The sequence below is a fragment of the Cotesia typhae genome, unplaced genomic scaffold (assembly GCF_013202065.1).
Source record: "Cotesia typhae breed Kobodo isofemale line unplaced genomic scaffold, CoteBio_Ctyphae scaffold_152, whole genome shotgun sequence".
Classification (NCBI taxonomy): domain Eukaryota; kingdom Metazoa; phylum Arthropoda; class Insecta; order Hymenoptera; family Braconidae; genus Cotesia; species Cotesia typhae.
The window spans coordinates 7,111,089-7,131,267 of record NW_027423776.1 but is presented as its reverse complement, the minus strand read 5'-3'; the positions used below and the strand labels follow the sequence as shown (position 1 = coordinate 7,131,267).

At 29.5% G+C, this 20,179-nt stretch overlaps 2 protein-coding genes across 2 annotated transcripts in view; both read right to left on the bottom strand.

Moving 5' to 3' along the window:
• The window catches only part of LOC141536184 (TWiK family of potassium channels protein 7), a 169,687-nt gene that overhangs the window by 119,052 nt on the left and 30,456 nt on the right, over positions 1-20,179 (bottom strand). The window contains exon 2 of the mRNA XM_074256519.1: positions 4,011-4,060. The gene's annotated coding sequence lies outside the window, so the exon portion shown is untranslated. The remainder of the gene's footprint in view (positions 1-4,010; positions 4,061-20,179) is intronic.
• Positions 18,771-19,631, bottom strand: LOC141536364 (uncharacterized). Its single transcript, XM_074256842.1, has 2 exons — positions 19,443-19,631; positions 18,771-19,127 (listed from the first exon to the last, which is right to left on the bottom strand). The coding sequence occupies exons 1-2, from the start codon at positions 19,629-19,631 to the stop codon at positions 18,771-18,773; spliced, it is 546 nt and encodes a 181-aa protein (XP_074112943.1).

Sequence of the window (20,179 nt, the reverse complement as noted above, 5' to 3'; positions counted from 1 at the left end):
AATCGCTGCAAATCTACAAATTTTACTGTATTACTCTACCCTCTAGAAGTTCATTCCAATTAAATTATTGTTTTACCGTCAAATTTTTATCAGTTATTTCATTTTACCTCCTTTCAACCCTGTTTCATTTTATTTCATTTTAGTATATCTTATTTTATGCTCAGAGTTTGAAGAATAAATTTACGGTTCTTCGAATTATGTGTATTTTTACTTCTCACGCGAAATGCAAATAAATCATACGAACTATAATTATAACGTCAAGACGCTGACAAGTAACACAGCCTTGCGATGTATATACTAGACGTTTACGTAATCAACTTACTTCAGGTAAGGATTATTCAACAGCTTTCATACATTTTCAGCATAAAAAAAAATAATTATTATAATTTTTTTTTCAAGATTATTATTATTTTTATTTCCGTTTTAATTAAGATGTAATTCATGATTATTAAAAATAATCTTACCCTTTTTTTTTATTTCGGATTTTCGCGAATCAATACAATAAAGATCAAACTAATCATATAGGTATTCATTTTTTAGGAACTTTAACGAGTTAAAAAAAAAAATTACACTTCAGTATTAATCACGAAAATTGTTGAAAGAAATGCTAGTAATAATAATAATAATAAAGAAAGATAAATGTCATAACGACTTGAAAGTAAAAATGAGGGCGTTCATATATCCGTGAAGCCGCATAGAATCGAAACAAGTTTTAGTTGAACGATGAGTACGACGCTTAGTGAGCGCATCTCTATGTATGACAGACGACACTAGTACGTGCTGAGTAAAATTTATGTAGAGAACATGCATCTACCTAAATCTATCGAGGCATTGAAGGATACTGGGGAAGATTGACGAGAGTTGTTTGTGATCGTGTCAAACTTTTTCGACATCCAACAAACTTATGTTTTACAAAAAATTTTACAACAAAGAAGGTACTTTGAAATGAATGTGATTGAACGTTAAATCCAATACGTCCCAAGTAATAAAAAATAAAGTCAATTAATCAGAACGAATTCGCAAATCGTAAACAAAATATAAAACACTCATTTTTTTCGTAAAATATTAATCAAGCTGACTTTTGTTTCTTTTTTTTTTTTTTTGACTTATTTCTTTTTCAAACCTAGAAGAGTTGAGGGTACAGTACAATCGATTGCCAATAGAAGCAAAATAATTTTTATCCATAAGATAATTTTTTTTTGTCATATTAACTAATTATTTCTTGTCATTTATTATGGTCACTCATAAATTAATAGAAATTTTTTTTAATTCCAACTTGTTTTTTAATAAAATTACTCATTCTTTGTACTAATCATTCATTTGTGTGTTGAAAAAAAAGTCTGATGGAACAGGTGATAAATTCAATTTTAAATATTAAAGGTTTCAAAGTATCTCATTGTCACTTTGAAGTTTAATAATTAATATAAATAATAAAACAATTTTATAATTATGTACCATGCGGTTTGTTGAGTTTTCGCAACACAATAAAAGTATTGCAGACACAGTAGAAACTAACCATCAATTGATGGATAAAAAGAAAGGAGATGCTTTAATTCCCAAGGAATAATTATATCTTTTGTTTGGACATCGTGCGGAGCAGTGAAACGAGATGCGTTGTTTTCGCCAAGCGCTAATGGCCGCTCTTATCCTATCTGGAATCCATCAGCTCGTCCTTTGTCCACTGCAGGATCCTCTTTTTTTATTTTTTTTTATTTTTATTTTGTTCCATCAGAGAAAAATGCATTCCGGTCTACAAAGAATTCACTCTAATACTTTCTCTCATTACCACTATACGTATAATTTCCACTATTTTTGTCTATTTTTTGGTGAACTAAAAGCAATTTTTCAATTAACCGACATTAAGTTACAATTAATTATATATTTATTTTATTTTTAATTATAAGGAAAACATTGTTGTTTTTTTCGTGCTTGCAATGGAATTTTTCTGAATATTTATTTATTTATTTACTGACGGTAAAATTTATTCATATTTTTTTTTTTATAACTTTTATCTGATAAAGTTTTAAGATATTCCAAAAGCTCTTCAAATAGCTCACTGTCTACTAAGGTCTTGAATTCTTCACAATTTTGCTCTTTTAATTCCAGAAAAGAAGGTTAATTTTAACCAAAAATTTACTTTGAACTAAAAAAGCTTTTTTTCTCAACTCAGTAATTTTTTTTTTTTTTTTTTATTAATAGCATCAAAAAAAATTAAATCAAGAAATCATTTATTGAAAAATTATTACCAATTTTGACAAGTGAATAAAATTAAGTAAATTTGATGAATATTTCGGGAATTTTGAATAACATTTGAGACAACGTAAAACTTCAAGATATAAGAGAGTGATGAATTTGCAGCAGAAAATGTCACGATTGAAAATTGAAATGAATTGCGTAAATGGTTACCCATCGAGGCGTCATTCTGGCGCTACTACCACGATATATAAATACAAAGAAGAAGGCAGACTATAAAGGCGTCGTTCTAAATCGATGCTGATTGAATTAGAGGAGTAAAATTTTCTAGAAGTGTTCATCTTGACTTAAAATAAAAATAAAGTGTTATTTTATTTTTTTCCATCACTCACTTTTTCATTTCCTTAAAAAAATAAATTAAATTAGCAATAGTTTCAGCTCCGTCAGCCAAAGGCTAAGTAATTTTTTTTTTTTTTTTTATATTATTCAACAATACGACTATTTTATTATTATTATCATCATTGAAAAAGATGAACGCGAGGTAGAGGTTTCAGATGTTAATTTTTTATTCCACAAATGAGGTTTTTTATATAATTATGCTAATAAAATTATTATAAAAATTACAAAGGGAAATAATAAAGTAAATATAAACATGACGTGCTAAAAATGACTTTTTTTCATTTTTATAACAAGCGCTTGTGAAATTTCCTTTGGAGATTTATTCGGCGTATTAAAAAATGCATTTTTCCATTATTTTTTTTACCTTTGGTGTTTTTTTACCGTAAAAGGGATAATAAAAATAATGAATCAAAATAGAAAAAAGTGTAAAAAATTCTTCTTATATTGTTCGTTTATGGTAAATGTATCATAGAATAAAATAATTACATCAAATATGACGCATGAAATATTAGATTTTTTTTTTTAATCATAATGCGACGTACAATCGCTCTTTAATTACAACCTAAGAAAAATGTATTTTTTAAAACTGCGTAGATACGGTGCGGAAATTTACATTTCTAATTAAATAAAATATTATAAGTATATTTGTAATGAAATTGATACGAATAAAATTTCTCACGTAGATAATTTGAGAGGAAAAATTTATGAGAATAAAACTGGATAGAAAATATATTGGCCGAGGTTCACATATTCCGAGGAAGGAAACAAGAAGAAGGATGGATAAAATACACAGATAGAGAAAGGAGTTTATGGGGCCGCGTGAGTGAGTCGAGGCCAAAAATTGATGCAAATCCATAGCATGAATATTCAATTAATGTAATCCCGGTGACGTAGTAATAGTAGTAGTGAAAGCTGGTGTACGTTCATACGTGGCTCGTTCGTTTATTCGTTTGCCGGAAACTGCCACCGAAATGAGAACCACGTGGAGGACATCATTGACTATAGAGTACGTATGGAGGAATATGCAGGAGAATGGGGTGTTAATTTCAAGCTCTCTCTTGGTCCCGGGCGTCACCTATTCTCGCTTTATCGCCTTGTTCACGCCACCGGGACACCGGCACCAACAACCCTCTCGTCTTCTCTTTCTCTCACTCCCTCTGTCTTTCTCTGGCTTTACAATATTCGATCCTCTACATGAGTCACAGAGTACTCGAGAATCCGCTGGCAAACGTTTCAGCGGATGAGAGGAAGAGCACAGAGCAAGAGGGAAATGGCTGAAAATACCGCCGTTGTAATTAACGCGAGCGATATGGGAGTCTAATGTCAAGAGTCGCAGTCGAATGTTCCCAGCATACCGACTAAACCTTTGACGATTGATTGTGTAATATTAAACGTTTATCCTTTTGTTTGGTACTCACTTTGTCAACTAACGGAGGGGAATACACTTCTGGAGATGTCTCGGTCAAACCTGAAACAGATAGACGAAAGCGAATTAATTTTTTTATTCCTACACAAAAAAAATGTATTGGAATCAAGTAGATAAATTTGAACAACTTCGTCTTTTTTGATTTGACTAGAAAAGTTCTTAAATTGATAAATTTTTCTTGATTAAAGAATTTTTTGCCTTGATTCAAGGCAATGAAACTCTTTAGAATTATTTTCTTTTTTTAATTAATAAAAAAAAATTTTTGCGAAAGAATTTATGTTTTTTATTGGATTAAAATTAAAATAACTTAAATTGTAATTTAATAAATTACAACATTCATTTTTAGAAATTTTGAGTATCATTATAACTTTTTCCTTTTATATAGGAAATAAGTACAAGTAGTATTTTTTGATAAATTCTAAAATAATTTATTCGGTAAAAAAACTCACAAATTTGCAGTATAAAAGTTTATTTCAGAAACATTGAAGTTGAATCTATAAATTTCTAGCGTCACATATTCCATTAAATAATTAGTTATTGATCCTGTCCCAGAAATAGTATTGCTTAAATTTATTTCGAGAGAACTAAATCTTTGTATGTTATGATTAAAAATATCGAATAATCACTTAGTCAAAGATTTTTTATATTCTTGACAATTTTGAAGTTACTGCAATTTGCCAGAATATATATAATAAAAAAATAATTCATCGAGCATTTTCTTCCGACATGAAAATTGAAGTTACGCCTGATAGATATTTCCGACAATGATTATCACAAGTTATAAATTTTTTATTCCAGCTAAAACGTCAACAAGCGAGTCTGATAAATTACTTTCAGCACAATGAAGAACAAAAATGCGAATAATGACCACAGGAATAGTTTTTGTACCTTCTCTGCAATCGATTAACCTCCCTTGGGGACTCGGAAAACCTCGAACCCGCTTTCAGCTGCTGGTGCTCTTGCCGCCACTGGTTTACGAGTAAAACCAACGCGCCCGTAAATTTAATTTGGAACTCTAGACGATGGATTGAATTTCCGTGATAGACAACTAAGAGTCTTTTTATTTTCCTTCACCTTTTCTTAATTCTCTTTTTGAGATACATTCTCCGTTCTTTTATTTTGACTGAGTAATTAAACTATTTTCCTTCGAGTAACTTAGTTTTTACTTATTTTTGTAAGTTTATATAAAATATACACTGAAAGAAAAAAAAAAAACTACTTGATTGAAGTCAAATTATTTTTTCAAAAATAAATTAATTTTTTTTTTGCAAATTACAAGAAAATATTTCAAACAATTTATCTCTAGTGTAATTTTGTAAATGAAAATGAGAATAATGATAATAATTAAAATAAGAGCGCTTAAAAAATTTTGATTGATGAGATCCGAACTTGAGAGATGATTTACAAGCCTCTGAGAGGAACAAAATGGTTTGAGGAAATTCTGGCATCTGGTTTCGACGTTCGTCAATCTCCGAATCAAGGAGGAGTTTCCCAGAATCCGGTCTAGTCAATAGGACGGAAGAGAACCAGACTCTGGAGGAGTCGGAAGGGGTGAGAACCTTACAGAGCACACAACCCGAAAGTTGAAAGCCGAACCCACATCTTTCATTGAGAAGATTCGTATAAGTCAGTGGCATTCTATATATCCAATCTATCCCCAAAGAAGTTCCATACCCGAGTTCTGAGCTTGTCATGTGATTTATACGAGATCGATTTCAAGTCTGCCAATCGCCTAATTAATTATTGAGCTTCTCATGCTAAATAATTTTCATAAATTAAATTATCAAGTATGATAGTAGATAAAATAAATTTACACTAAGTAAAATAAATGGAAATTCGAACAGACAATAAAGTATTTTATTTCCCAAACGTGCTATAAACTCGCTGTAAAATATGTGAGCGTGCATACTTCGCGTGGCAAACGAAAAGGATCGTCTCGGCAAAGTGTCCTGCTGGTATTATCCTTCTCATAATTCTTCAACCGGCTTACATAAGCTCTCTAGTGTCGCTGCCCTTGGCATCCCTGTGTCGCCGGTTATTCCTTGAGTTTATCAGCTAGAATCTTCACAACTCCTTTATAAACTTAACATAAGGACTGAAAGCCACAGATAACTCCAGTGCATTGCCGCTTTTTCCATACTAAAATTGCTGTCTACTCTTTATTATTATTATTATTATTACTCATCCTTATACAAATACTGTACTGACATGCACATTCAACTGGCTCAAGTATTCTTATTCCTCTTGTTAATCTCACCCTTATTTTTATCTCTACTATTCTTCCCTTGTAATAAAAAAGACGTAAAATTTTATCTCGAGCAATTATTTCCATTGTCACTAGCTTATAAATATTGTAAAATGGTTATTATTCAATTTCATCCCAAGGACTTCTTAACTATTAATTTGTATAATTACGACTCTTTAAATAGAATCTCCATTGTATCAATTTAGATGGCGAGTAATTATTTAACTATGATCAAATAATTCCCTTAATAAGAAAAAAAAATTTTAACTAGAATGGATCAAACAAAATAGTTAAAAAATTATTGACATAAAAAGAAGATTTAAAAGTAAAGTGTTCTTTAAATTATACTCTTAGTAATTTAAATTACGCAAGCATAGAATTTTGCTTAGATTAATGTATTTTTTATGATAAAATGGTAATTTATGATTAGTTTTCAATCAATAATGTTAATTAATTATCGAACTTTGACGTGATTAAACATCGAAAATGAGTATTTTCTGGGTTAGGTATCATGATTCACAGATTCTAACCCACCACACATTCATCACTTGTAAATTACGCATAATTCAGCCCAGAAATTGTTGAATAAACACGGTTAAGTGATGAAATTTTCACGAAATTTTGAAAAAGTTCTATTTAAATTAACCAATCCTTATAAAATTGTATGATAGAGGTCTTTTCGAACACAACATCCACTAATATTTTCGTTGAAAAATTTTTAATTTTCTTTAAAATTAAAAAATTGAAAAATTTGATGACTTGATATTTTAATGCAAATTTTTTTTTTTATTTATCTAAATATTCTCTAATTATAACTCATATGAAGAAAGTTGTCAAAAAAAAATTTTAAATACTTATAAAGGAAAAAAAAATTCTGAAAAAAAATTGGACTTATTGAAACCAAACTATTTGTGAAAATTTTAAATAAATGACAAGAGTGTTGATGTATAGAAATAAAAATCTACAATGATAAATTGATTAAAAAAATTGAAGAAGAAAGACAATGAATTGTCTCATTGTAAGAACGCTTAGGTTAAGTAATTGAAGAAAAAAAATTTTTTTTAAAACCCAATTTAGAAGATAAATGAATAATCCTTATACTAAAAGGTTGACTGTGAATTTTTTGTGGCGTTAATTTTTTTTAATATTTCTTTTTCTGAGCTTTTCACGACTCATATATCGAAGAAAATTGCTATCCCATTCTCATGCTCTTCTTCTTTGTATAGAGTGAAAATGTCTCGAAAGTGCTCGTAATGGACCAACGAGTGCACTTTCATTTATATATGTCTTTTGTTCTTCTATACATATATATATATATATATATATATATATATATATATATATATATATATATATATATATATATATATATATTACATACTGATTTATATGGAATAAAATGATGACAAAGAAAAAGAAAATCATACACTTTCAGGTAAAATAGTACAGTTCTAATCGAATGGGATTGTAATTTACGTTCTCTTGTCTATCATAAATGGATAAAAATGGCGTCATAGCTTAGGTTATACTTTTGTTCTTCACTATTTCTTGAAGCGCGCATACTTTATGTACCCATACCTGTCTTTTGCAACTCAACTCGATACGACCTGGAAGATTATTCATTTATACGCCCAGATTTTATTCGATTTACCTTTTGAGGTTCGCTGACATTGATATTCTCTGTGAGCTATCCAGTTTACCAAAATCCTTTGTAAAAATGAAAAGTAAAAACCTTTTCAGTGTAAAACCGTAACTTTAGATGCACACAGAAATCAATTAAACTCTGCGTTCAATTCAACGAATTTTTAATTAAAATATTAATTATGAATCAAGTCATATATGCGAATTTATATAAACTTTCAGGTCGATGTCGATTTCGCCAGCACGACTGAATTTTCGCGAGAGCAATGTCAAATATCATCTACTTTTATATTCGGTATCACCGTTAATTGCTATTAATATTTGGCAAACCATTTCGAATTTGCAAATTAGTTTTTAATTATTCTTTACTAATTATTTCAATATTATATTTCACGGTGCTCAAGTTTCTTTACCATTTGATCTCGATGATTTAATTACTTGTTTAATAACGAATTCAAAATTGATATCGCATAGTCATTAATTTGCTATTTCACTGAATAGTGAATTTTATATAAATTTTTTTTAAAAGCAAATGAACAATTATTCCGACTTAAATTCAGTTAGCTTAATTGTATTTCCAATTAATTAATTCTACTGTTGTGTCTCTTTTGTATCAATATCATGTAAAAGTTAGGATTAACGATGATATTGAATTTATAATTTAAAATAATGATTACGTTAAAACGTCAAGAGTATTGCTATCACATTGGATTATTAATAAATATCTATTAACGCAAGATATTGTTGCATTTATTACTCGATGGAGTAATATTGACAGATGAACCACTATTGTTTATCTTCATTGTTGAAAACAGTGTTTATTCAACAGTTTCTGGGCCGAATTATGCGTAATTTACAAGTGATGAATGTGTGGTGGGTTAGAATCGGTGAATCATGATACCTAACCCAGAAAATACTCATTTTCGATGTTTAATCACGTCAAAGTTCGATAATTAATTAACATTATTGATTGAAAACTAATCATGAATAACCATTTTATCATAAAAAATACATTAATCTAAGCAAAATTCTATGCTTGCGTAATTTAAATTACTAAGAGTGTAATTTAAAGAACACTTTACTTTTAAATCTTCTTTTTATGTCAATAATTTTTTAACTATTTTATTTGATCCATTCTAGTTAAAAGTTTTTTTTTCTTATTAAGGGAATTATTTGATCATAGTTAAATAATTACTCGCCATCTAAATTAATACAATGGATATTCTATTTAAAGAGTCGTAATTATACAAATTATTAGTTAAGAAATTGAATATTAACCATTTTACAATATTTACAAGCCAGTAACACCGATAATAATTATTCGAGGTAAGATTGGTAAGATGTAAAAGTATTTTAAGAATTACTAGATGATAGTGTGGGTTATTTATAAATGATATGTTATTGGTTGCAATCGGTTAATTATTTCATCCAACCCAGAAAATCAAAGTTCAATAATAAACTGATCATATATGTTCAGACATGGCTAAAAATTACGTATGCTTAATTTAGAATCAAATGTAAGTTAAAAGAGAAAAAAGTCACACTTGTCTCATCTTGTTCTTATAAAAAAAGTTAAAAAGCAGCTTTTTCCTACCCCACATGAGTTTCGCTTTATTATTCGTTGTGTATGACATACATGTGTTTCGGAATGAAATAAACTTTTTCTACGTATCTCTCCGTGCGTTTCACCCAGAAATGCATCTGAAAGGTGTACACGTATCAGAAATAAAATAAAAATGACGGGGAGAAAAGTTTGATAAGGTACGTGGAGTAGATTAAAAAAAAAGCTTCAGTTGAAAGGTTATTTTTGTTAATGTAAAAAACACGTTTTACCACTCTTAAAAAAAAGTGATGATATATCTTTTCTCTCTCTTTCTCTATTTCTCTTTCGCTTTTGCTCTTCTAGTTACCTCCTTCAGGTTTTTTATTTTTGCTCCGAAAAGCCAGCCACCCCTCAGTCTCAGTCGCAATCTCCGAGTCTCAGTATGTCGACTCTATTATGTGCCTGAACTTTATATACACGGTGTAGGCATGGAAATACACAGCTAGCTATTTGACGATTGGATTCCGAATCTAGACCAAAATCCAGACCCGGGAAAAGTATTTACATTATTCATTCTAATTCAGCGTACTACATTTCGACAAAAGCACCTTTTGCCTCTATCGTCTTTATATTCTATTCACATTTGTCTTTTTTCTTTTATCATAAATCATTTAGGACCGTGTACATGAAATAGATTTCAACGAAAATTTAAATGATTTGATAAAAAAAAAAAATTCTCGATGAAATTTACATTCAAAATTGAAAAAAAATAATTTGATTATACAAAAATATTTTCCCCAAAATTTAAATAAAAAAAATAACGGTAATGATTTACGTTGAAAGTTATGACGTAATAAAAAAAAGTTTCGTGGATAGTAGCAATAAATTCTCATTAAAAAGGTACGGGACTTTTTTCAAAGTTGCCAATTTAAATTCAGAAAAAAAAATGAAAATGAAGATTGAGTGTAACATCTATATGTCTATAGCAACATACATACATGTATAAAAGGATATATGAACATACATATATATGATTCTCCGGTGGGTTTATACGACGTTGACTATGACTTGGTGACCCTAGTCATAACTCGTTTGCCGTTATCCCGGGAAAACGGAAAGCTTCTGACCACCGGCCCTAGGCCATCTCTGACCACTACTCGCCCTTAAGCGGCTTCATGATTTACGATTTATGGAAGATAAGACCACGATCTACGTGCTCCATCCGCGAATACCGTGATACGTCACGTTAAATATGTTCGACCGGTCTCAAACTCAACTTTCCTATCATTTTTTACCCGTTTTCTCATTTTTAAATCAACCGATTATCCTAATTTACACTTTTCTCCGGAAATTTATCTTGGAGATAAAAAATACTCATGTATAACAGGTTAATTTTTTTTAAAAACTTAGTATTTAACTTTTTTATTGAAATTTTGAAATCATATTACAAAAAAAAATTTTTTAGAAATTTTTTTTTCTGCGTACAAAAATATTTTTCGAGTATAATACAAACGATAATTGTTTGAACTTGCCTACACTACATTTAATTAATTAATGCGAAAAGTAATTAAGAGAAACAGTGATAGCAACATATATTTGGAATGAATATTTAGTGTGATTAATATTCTATTAAATTTCCATCTCTGATGTGTAATACCAACAAACCCTCGTTCATAACGATTGTAATGAAGTTTCGTCAGCAGGTGCTGCTGACTACAATTATTATACTCACTCAAAATATTGAATTTTGTTTGTTGAAATAATTTCACATTAACCAAACTCAAGGTATCAAAACTTGCTTCTGACAAAATTAAACGAACTTTAAACAGTTCAATCTTTACTGCTAATTGAATTTAAATATCTGATCCAAATGTATACACTATTGAAAACTTTACTTAAAAATTCGGAATAAAAGTTTTAAAAAGTTGTTAACTGTCAGTAGGGTGCTTCACTTAAAGCCAAAATAAAAGATCATAAAAAAAAATTTCTTTCTAAATTTTCACCCTTGATTTTAAATTCAATTTAAGAATAATTTTTTTGTTTAAAGATTTTTGTAGTTGATTCAAAATTATTTTTTTTTATTTAAAAAGAAATCCTCAGCATTTATAAAATTCACTTATTTTCTTAATTTTTTTAATATATTAATTTTTTAACTAACAGAAAATTTTTTCAAAATAAGTCTTTTTTCTGTGCATAAATTAGAAATTTATAATAAAAGAACTTGAATCACTTAAAAAATTTTTTAATTTTTTCAAATAAAAAAATCAACCTTTGGGTTGAGAGTTAACTATTCTGTTCAATTATTTTCTTGAGTGAACAAATTTTTTTTTACTTCAAAAACTTTACTTTGATTTTCTTTATCAATTTTCTTATCGCAAGTAAACTTTATCTTCTGAGCACTTTTTGCGTTTTTTTTACAACTAAAAAAATGGAACAATCAAATAATCCCTCGACTTTTTTCCACAACTCATATTAATCCTGCTCAACACACGTCTATACAAATAGTGCAAAAAGCATAAAAAATAGTTATTTTAATCTAAATCCGTTAATTCTCTTTATTGCCTTTAAAGTTTCACTTTATCTATCCCAGCATCCTTTATTCGTAAATAACGATCTCCTGAGAAAAGATCTCCGAGGAATTCACGTGCTGTCCTCCTAGGACGTTAAAGAATCTCCGGCACTCCCGTAACCTACATATAAATGTACTCCACGGCTTGTCGGGCCAGCCTCTTAACCCGCTCGACTGAAATTCCGCGAGAAGAATAATAAGTCTCCAAGTGGAGGTTCCTTTTTACCATTTCTACTTCTCCCACCGCTTCTCCTCTGTCTCTGTCTTATACTTTCAAGGCACTAAAAGATCTGAGAGAATTTCAAAAATTCTTAGAATCGTCTTCACGAAAGCTCTTATTTTATCTATATCTATATATTTATCTATATATATATAGAGTTTTTTATGCGTTAAAATTCCAAGAGGAAACTCCATTTTTTTAATCATGAAAGTATTTCTAAAGAAGGTTGCCTTATACAATACGCTTTTCTTCAGTCTGGCAAGTTACCAGTACAGAAAAATCGACGAATATAGAAAAAAGTAACGAGTGATATAAGATTTCAATAGTCAGACGCGGGCGCATTTCATGCATTTATACCGAGTTAATATTTGTACGATACATTTATATATTTTTAACTTTACTTTTCTTTTTTTCCAGACGGATATAAAAATATTTTTAATAGTTTTTTAGAATTACAAGATCCTATTTGAGCTGCTTGTATCTCATGAATTTAATCCCGGGCTAAAGAATTCCCGACAATTTTGTACAAGAATTTGTCATTGTAAATGTTTCAATAATTTGATGTTTAGTCGAGTTTGGAGTATTGTTCTTTTTATATTTAAAGTTTTAAAAAAGTTTCTTAGTATTATAATGATTTTAGTTCTTGGAGTTTTCCAAAAAAAAGTGATTAGCATGTCATTATTTATTATTAGTCCAATTCATTGAAAACAAATTTAATCATCCTTGATTTAAGTATAATAAAAATATTTATGTTGATTAAAGACCATGAAACTATTCAAAATAATTTTTTTTACTAAACAAATTTAAAAAAAAAAAAAAAAAAAAAAAAAAAAACAAAGATGTATTACTTGAAATTATGTGATTAATAATTGAGAACATAAATCACATGATTACAATCTAAAAAGCTTTTACTGTCCAAAAGACATTTGGTAACTTGAGTAACGAAGTAGAATCAGATGTTGGAAAGACACTGAGCATAGAATAGTTGATATCGTGACAAGTTAACTAGTAGACAAGTTTCAGAAATGTTAGTTCCAGATGTTTATACACGCTTTGTACTGCACAACATCCTTTGTGCTGACAGTAGAACAGTGTTAACATGACATTTCTAACAAAGGAGCCAGACGACATAGGGTGTGGACACATCTAAAGGGGATTGATTCATGATAATGCTCCTTAAACAATTTTTTTCTCACACAATTACATCGCTTTTATGAAATTATTTACTTATCAAATAATTATCAAAACAAATCTGTCCCACGAATTACAGTGAATTTAATGGTAATTTTTAAAGAAAATTTATTTCAGAGTTTGAGTAAAATATTAAGAGCCGGCGACCTTTATCATTATTTGGGAGCTTCTGTTTGTCCAGAATTTTTTATTTTCAATCACACAAATGGTATCGGATGGTTTTCAGCCATTTATCTATTGATAATAGAAACGGTGTCAGCCAAATATCAAACGTCAAGCTCAGCTTGGTAGAATTGATGAATGCTCGTTATTCATTCTGTCTTCCAACGATTCCGCGGACGAATACTTTCGAAAACCCAACGCTGAGCACGTTTACATATCATTCTATATAACATCGCTATTCATTTATTTATATATGTATGTGTGTATAATAGAAGAGAAAAATGCTTTTCAAGAACCAGCTATGTTACAATATTCTGTAGGCTTTTCAGGCCAGGTTAGTCGTAAAAACCACAGATGACGCTTATGAGAGGATCAATCATATTTTATAATAATCAATTATTTTTTTTAGCTAATTGATTGATGAACATATCGTTAGTTGCAATATTTTGACTTGTAATTGTAATGTTTTCATTAAAAAAATATTTTTTTTCAATATGAAAAAGTTTAAATTTTTTAAAAAATTTTTGCTGTCAATATTTTGATTAAACTTCAATTTATAAATATATGAATATATATTTTGGGTAGAACAGACATCGTTTTAAATAAATAAATGACTATTGTGATAAAATGATGATGAATAATATAATGGATATTCCAAATAGTAATGTTGTCTAGAAGATTTATGTTGCTAGATTACGTAAACAATACAAAAAAAAAAAAAAGTGGCTATAATTAAAGTTTTGCTCAGAGGAATACAATTTCTTCTACTTCGATTTACATCTTTAGTAGCGTCGCATTTCCAACCTGATTTACTGTCTAGACGTCTTGGAAATTTGAAATTATGATACTCTGGAGTAAGAGAGAAATATAATGCAAGACAGCTAAAGAAGATGCTGCGAAATGAAAGGAAAATATGAAGAATAAGAAATCAGGGTTTAGAGAGCCTAGAGGTATTATAAGTAAGTTTATATAACGAAGTTAAAAAATTCTCACGAATTCTGCAGTGCTTTTTTATTGGGTCTGTACTGAGAAAAAATTACGGAAATGACATATATGTATTTTGTGTCACCATGGCAATTTTAAGGATTTCTTAGCAGATAAAATATTACAGAGAAAATTTTAAAATAATGCTATTTGTAAAAATTAAAAAAATATATTGATGCAATTTTTTTTAATCTTAAAATTTGTTTGTTATAATAAACTAAGGAAAAATTTTTAATTTAGTTCATGAAAAATGTCAATTTAAAAAATTATAAATTGCACACCTCAAAAAGCTCACACAAATTTAGATAAAATTCACGTTTCGAGGCGTGTAAAACGATAAATTCAGACAAATCAGACCTAAAAATTCCCAAACTATCTAATGTACCATAAAATACTTTAAGCATAGTTGGTCTCAACAAGGGAAGATACAAGACCTATCACGTCTGTTTCACAAACTTGCGGTCTTTTGCTTTCTCGCCTCAGCCTGATTCCGGTAACTGGTAACTAGTAAGAGTTTACTTAGTAGAGAGCATGAACTTTGTTCTAACCAACACATTCCCTAGATAGAGAGTGGAGTAGTAAGTTAAGGATAGAATGAGCATTAGTTTTCCAGGGTTGTTCTTGGAACGTAACAGCCGAGGCGTAGTGCATGAAGATTCTATTAAATAAAATAACTAGTACAAAAAATAGAAGGAAGTTGTCTAGACACACCTCGACTTTAGCAAAGGACTAGAGCACTGGCGTGCAACATACAGCAAGGAGAAAAACGAGCACAGATAAGGGGAAAAGAATAAGACTCGGTGCACAGTGTGTTGTGTTAACCAGTGTTCATAGAAACAGACAAGTCTGCTCTGTCAGTGGTGTAACCACTCGGTTGTATTGTAGCATTCAGGTGGCTTAGAAATGGAATAAAAAGAAAAAATAAAACAAATTTACGATAGTTATTTCCGTCTCATTCTTTAGTTTGAAATAAAAATTCTTTTTATACTTTTTTTTTCGTACCAATGAAACTCACATTTAGCTTTAAAAAAAAAAAAAAAAAAAAAATGCTTATGTATAAAAACCGAGGAAATTTGACGAAAAAAAAAAATAAATAAATAATTCGCATCTAGTACGCGAGACATGGATTTACATTCTTTAACTTGATTATTCCAGTGTGTTTTAATTTCCAGGCTGTCATGTGGCTTATGGAGGATGAAAAAGAGGAACTGAAAATACTATAAAATAAAATTTAATACACTGATTTTTTTAAATTTTATTTTACGTGTTATGTGTATTAAAATATATAAATAAAAAGGAGATGAAAATGGGGAAAAGGAAATTCGCGGTCCAGAAACAAAAAATTGAAACTGAAATTCACGACGATGAGAGTCCCATGAATGTATGTACGTTTTCCCATGTTACGTGTATTAAAACACTATATATGAATGTATATATAATGAAATTTTAACGTGAACGGTGGAGAGAAAATTTGTAGAATTGGAAAATCCAATGGACCGTAATGTTTATGTCCATTTTTTAATATCCGATATCGAATTCAAATATTTATTGCTGTTGTTTTTATTTTTTATTTATTTGACGTACATTCAATTCGGGTGTTTCATTTCAGAGCAACATTTTTTTATTTGTTCATATAAATTTTATCATTACGCTTGATGATTAATGATGAAAATATTTGCATGATTCTTAATTTTTCAATGATTTCAAATTTTCCATAAAAGTTTTTTTAATAAATTAGAAATTAATTTATTTTTTTTTTAGTACAGTTCTCATAAAAATAATTTTGATCTTAGATCAAGAATATTTCTCGTGAATCAAGTAGATTATTTGTGAGTTTAGACCGTACATAAGTACTAAGGAGATAACATACTTCTAAAGTATGCAGACATAAACCGTGCGGAATGAAATCTCTCTAATCAGAGATGAAATGCATTTCCTTCCTCTCCCTACTTTTCTACTTAAGTATCGTGGAAAGACTGTTTAAGCTTATCATCCTACTGGGCGAAATTATTCGGCGAGTTTCATTGGCCATAATGTAGGTCGCAATATAGACAAAACTACTATCTGCTCTCAGTCAGATACGTAGGACATTTCTGATCTCCGGGTTAACCGATAGGAACTTTAGACCGCGGTCGCGGTTTCTCTCTCTCTATTTCGCTTCCAAGATCGTTCTTACCAAGCTATAATACTTTCGAATATACACTCGGGAAAGTATTAACAGCTCGCTTTTTAATGCTACTTTGAGGTTTAAATACATTCTTTTTAATCGTATATACTAATGACCTTTCAAAAATTAATTTCAATAGTTAATTTTAGTAACAGTAAATTAATATTATTTAATGAAACGTTGTTGTAATATTTGTAATTTATTATTTTTTGCTTTTTACGTTAAGATTTATCAACAAATTTTGAAAAAAAACTCTTCATAAAAATTTGGTTTAATATTCTCCAAAGGTCAAATTTAAAAATAATATAATCAATATTTACAAACTTAAATTTTTAAATAAATTGTTTTCTCACTATACGGCTATATCAGAAAAATTTTCCACGAAGTATTATAATTATAAAATTAACTTTGACGTTAACATGATTATTCATGGGCAAGGTTAATTGATTAGGGTAACAGGAAAGCAATTAAATGCCGCTTACATAGTGTGAGCAAAGAGGCTCCAATATGTCCTGAAATGTGCCTAGATTATAGGCGAAACACGCCGAGTTTCTCGAGTATCATGAATATTTTCTCAAGCAATCACAGGTACTGTGATGAGGAGTACATAGCCGAGTTGAATTTCGAGATGTTAGTCCTTCAATATTTGAGATCGGGCTCCAATGAAGATATTGATAGACCGTTGAAATTGATTGATTAGTAACGGGTGATGAGTACGGAATATACCAGTAACACTTAGGGTTGCCAGAGTACGTCAGTTTCCTGGTCATGAGCAAGGGGGTAAACATTTACGTGGTCGCGGGCAATTACGGTTTATTCCAAGGATAACACACCAACACGGCTAAAGTTAACGAACAGCCATCAGATCATTGTTTAGGAGCTAATCAACCCTGTTTCGTGGTTCTGTAAATTAATTTGCTAAACACTATCGCGGTTTAGTATCAATTCTCTTACACATTAGTGGTTATTTTATCAATAGCTAAGTTTAATCATTAAAATTAAAATTAAAAATTTGTATTTATGTTTTTGAGCCAGAAGTTGGTTCATATTTAGCAAAGAAATTGACGAATATTCATCTTTTATGTTGATATTAAAAAAAATTTATTTTCCATTTTCAATAAATTTTCAGAAAAATATAAGAGTAAAAAATAAATTTTTAAACATAATTTATATAGATTGAAGTATTTTCAATCACAAAAAAAAAATTATTTAAAATTTAAATTGATTCCCAAAAAGCGAAAAAATGAATTTATTTTTTAAAAACCTTTTTTTTAACCTCCGGCATGAATTAAATATTCAACGATGTCACTTTAGCTTTCCCTCAATACTGGTAATCCTTGTAGAACCGAGAAAGTCCATAAAAATAATCAATTATCTAAAACCACCAGAGGCGAAAGAAAATATTTCCTCAAGTCGGCCCGTAAATTCTCCGATGTATTAAATTTATCGAGGGTTCTAAAACACTTATTTTTAAAAGTTTTATTAATGGCCTGCTGGTTTGGTACCGGCTGGATTTTTTAACTGAAAAGTATTACTACTGATAGCCGATAGCATTCAAAGTTCCCAAGAAATAATTAGACGAAAAAAATGGTTAAATAAATGGCTTTCCCATTTCACTTAATTCGACGTCCCATGATCGCTTTCGTTGATAAAGTAAATCAGGTGCTCGACTCTCAATATATATGTCTGTAAAAAACGGGCGAGAGCAGCGACCCGTGAAAAATAACTAAAACCAAAAGAATAACTTTCTGATAAAAATAAACTAATTACAGCGTGTAATTGAATCCGTATAAATTTTTGCGTCTTCACTCCATTAGTTTCGCTCCCATCCACTCGATTCGTTATTGATTAACACCAATACATCAACTGAAATTAAATTAACTCGGTGTCTAGTTCGTGCTCTCGAATTAACTGAATCTGCTGGAAGAAACTTTTCTCATTATTTACCAAAAAATTCATCAATTAACGACCAGTGATTGATTGATTTATTTGCGCCTGTTAAAAATTTTTCAGTCAACTCTAATTTTTTTTTACTCGAAATCACTTCCACGCATCGCGTAGTCACCGTGACCCCAACTGATTTCGGACATACTCCTGGTAGGGGATGCTGGAAGTGATTGGGCGCGTCTTTGCCTGGTGATTGGATCAGGCCTGCGTGATTTTATACTCCTGGTGTCTCCGAAGGATTCGGCAGTTGCTCCTCGTACAGAATTTTCCCCCTTTTTTTGAGTCTGGTCGAGATCCGAAGGAACCGGAGTCGGCAATCTGGCAAATCTTTTGGCTATTTTGTTGGCTCGGTCCATTTCGTCTCCAGTTGGGAGAAAATACTGTCCGCGAAATCGTCGTAGGATTCCGTACTCCACCCCACGTTTTAGAACTGAATTGACCTGATTTTTTTTTTTTTTTTTTTTTTTTTTTTAAATACATTATTATGATCCATTTTTCATTTATAATACACCAAAAAAATTGGAAGTGAATTTTAGAGTTTTTTTTTAGCGGAATAAATAAGGATAAATTTAATATAACTTTAAATTAAATTATTTTGTCAAGCTGAAGAAAAAATTATATTAATTTTCTCAACAAATTTTTTTATTTTCATCGAATTAAATAAAATAAAGACTTTCCGCAGTAAGGACACTCCGTATATTCACTTCGCAAATTTATTATTTAGTGTAAAAAAAAAAAAATTCTTTTATATTTACTTGACGTTTAACCCGAGTCTCCGGAAGATTGGAATTGTAACTTATGTATCCCGTGATCTTACTAGGAGTTGATCCTTTTGTCTCTTTGAGCTCTTGGATCGCCGATATTATTAACGCAGCTATTTTCATGGGTTTTATTTTTTTTTGTTTCTTGTCGACTTTTTTACTCTTTCCCTTTGTTCTTGCCATTATGAATTATTGATTTTTTTTTCTAGGTGATATTTTAAATTTTTATAAAATAAAATTGTATACTGAGAATTTTTTTACTTAGAATTTGACGTTAGTTTGTTTTTTGTTTTCTCATTCAACTGTCTGAAGTTGAACGCGATTGTCAAAATAATGTTAAAAAAAAAATATTATTTTTTTATACGTATTTTTATTAATAATTCTTTAATTTTATGAAATTTGTACCAAAAATCATTTGTTTCTTAGAGTTGTCTTTAAATTTTAAATTCTCATTTTTAATTCATCAAATATCTACTAACAATATCCATGATAATTATTTTTTGAGTTAAAAAAAAAAAAAACAGTGGATTCAATTTTAATATATATTTTATAGTTAATATCAATTTATGAAATATCTTCAATTAAATTTTCTGTATGTGTCACCGATTGTTCCAATAACGCAATTAAATAAATTTATTCACTACAATAATTTTCATTTATTTATCACAAAATACATTATCAGCAAACAATTTAGTCTGTAAATGTTAATTTTGTTCATATTTTGAGTTTCC

Bases quoted from the DNA above. Each gene is read 5' to 3' on its own strand.
- LOC141536364 (XM_074256842.1), bottom strand. From the start codon at position 19,631: ATGGCAAGAACAAAGGGAAAGAGTAAAAAAGTCGACAAGAAACAAAAA. The intron at 19,128-19,442 runs GTAAATATAAAA...AAAAAAAATCAG, and splicing joins AGACTCGGGTTAAACGTCAA to GTCAATTCAGTTCTAAAACG.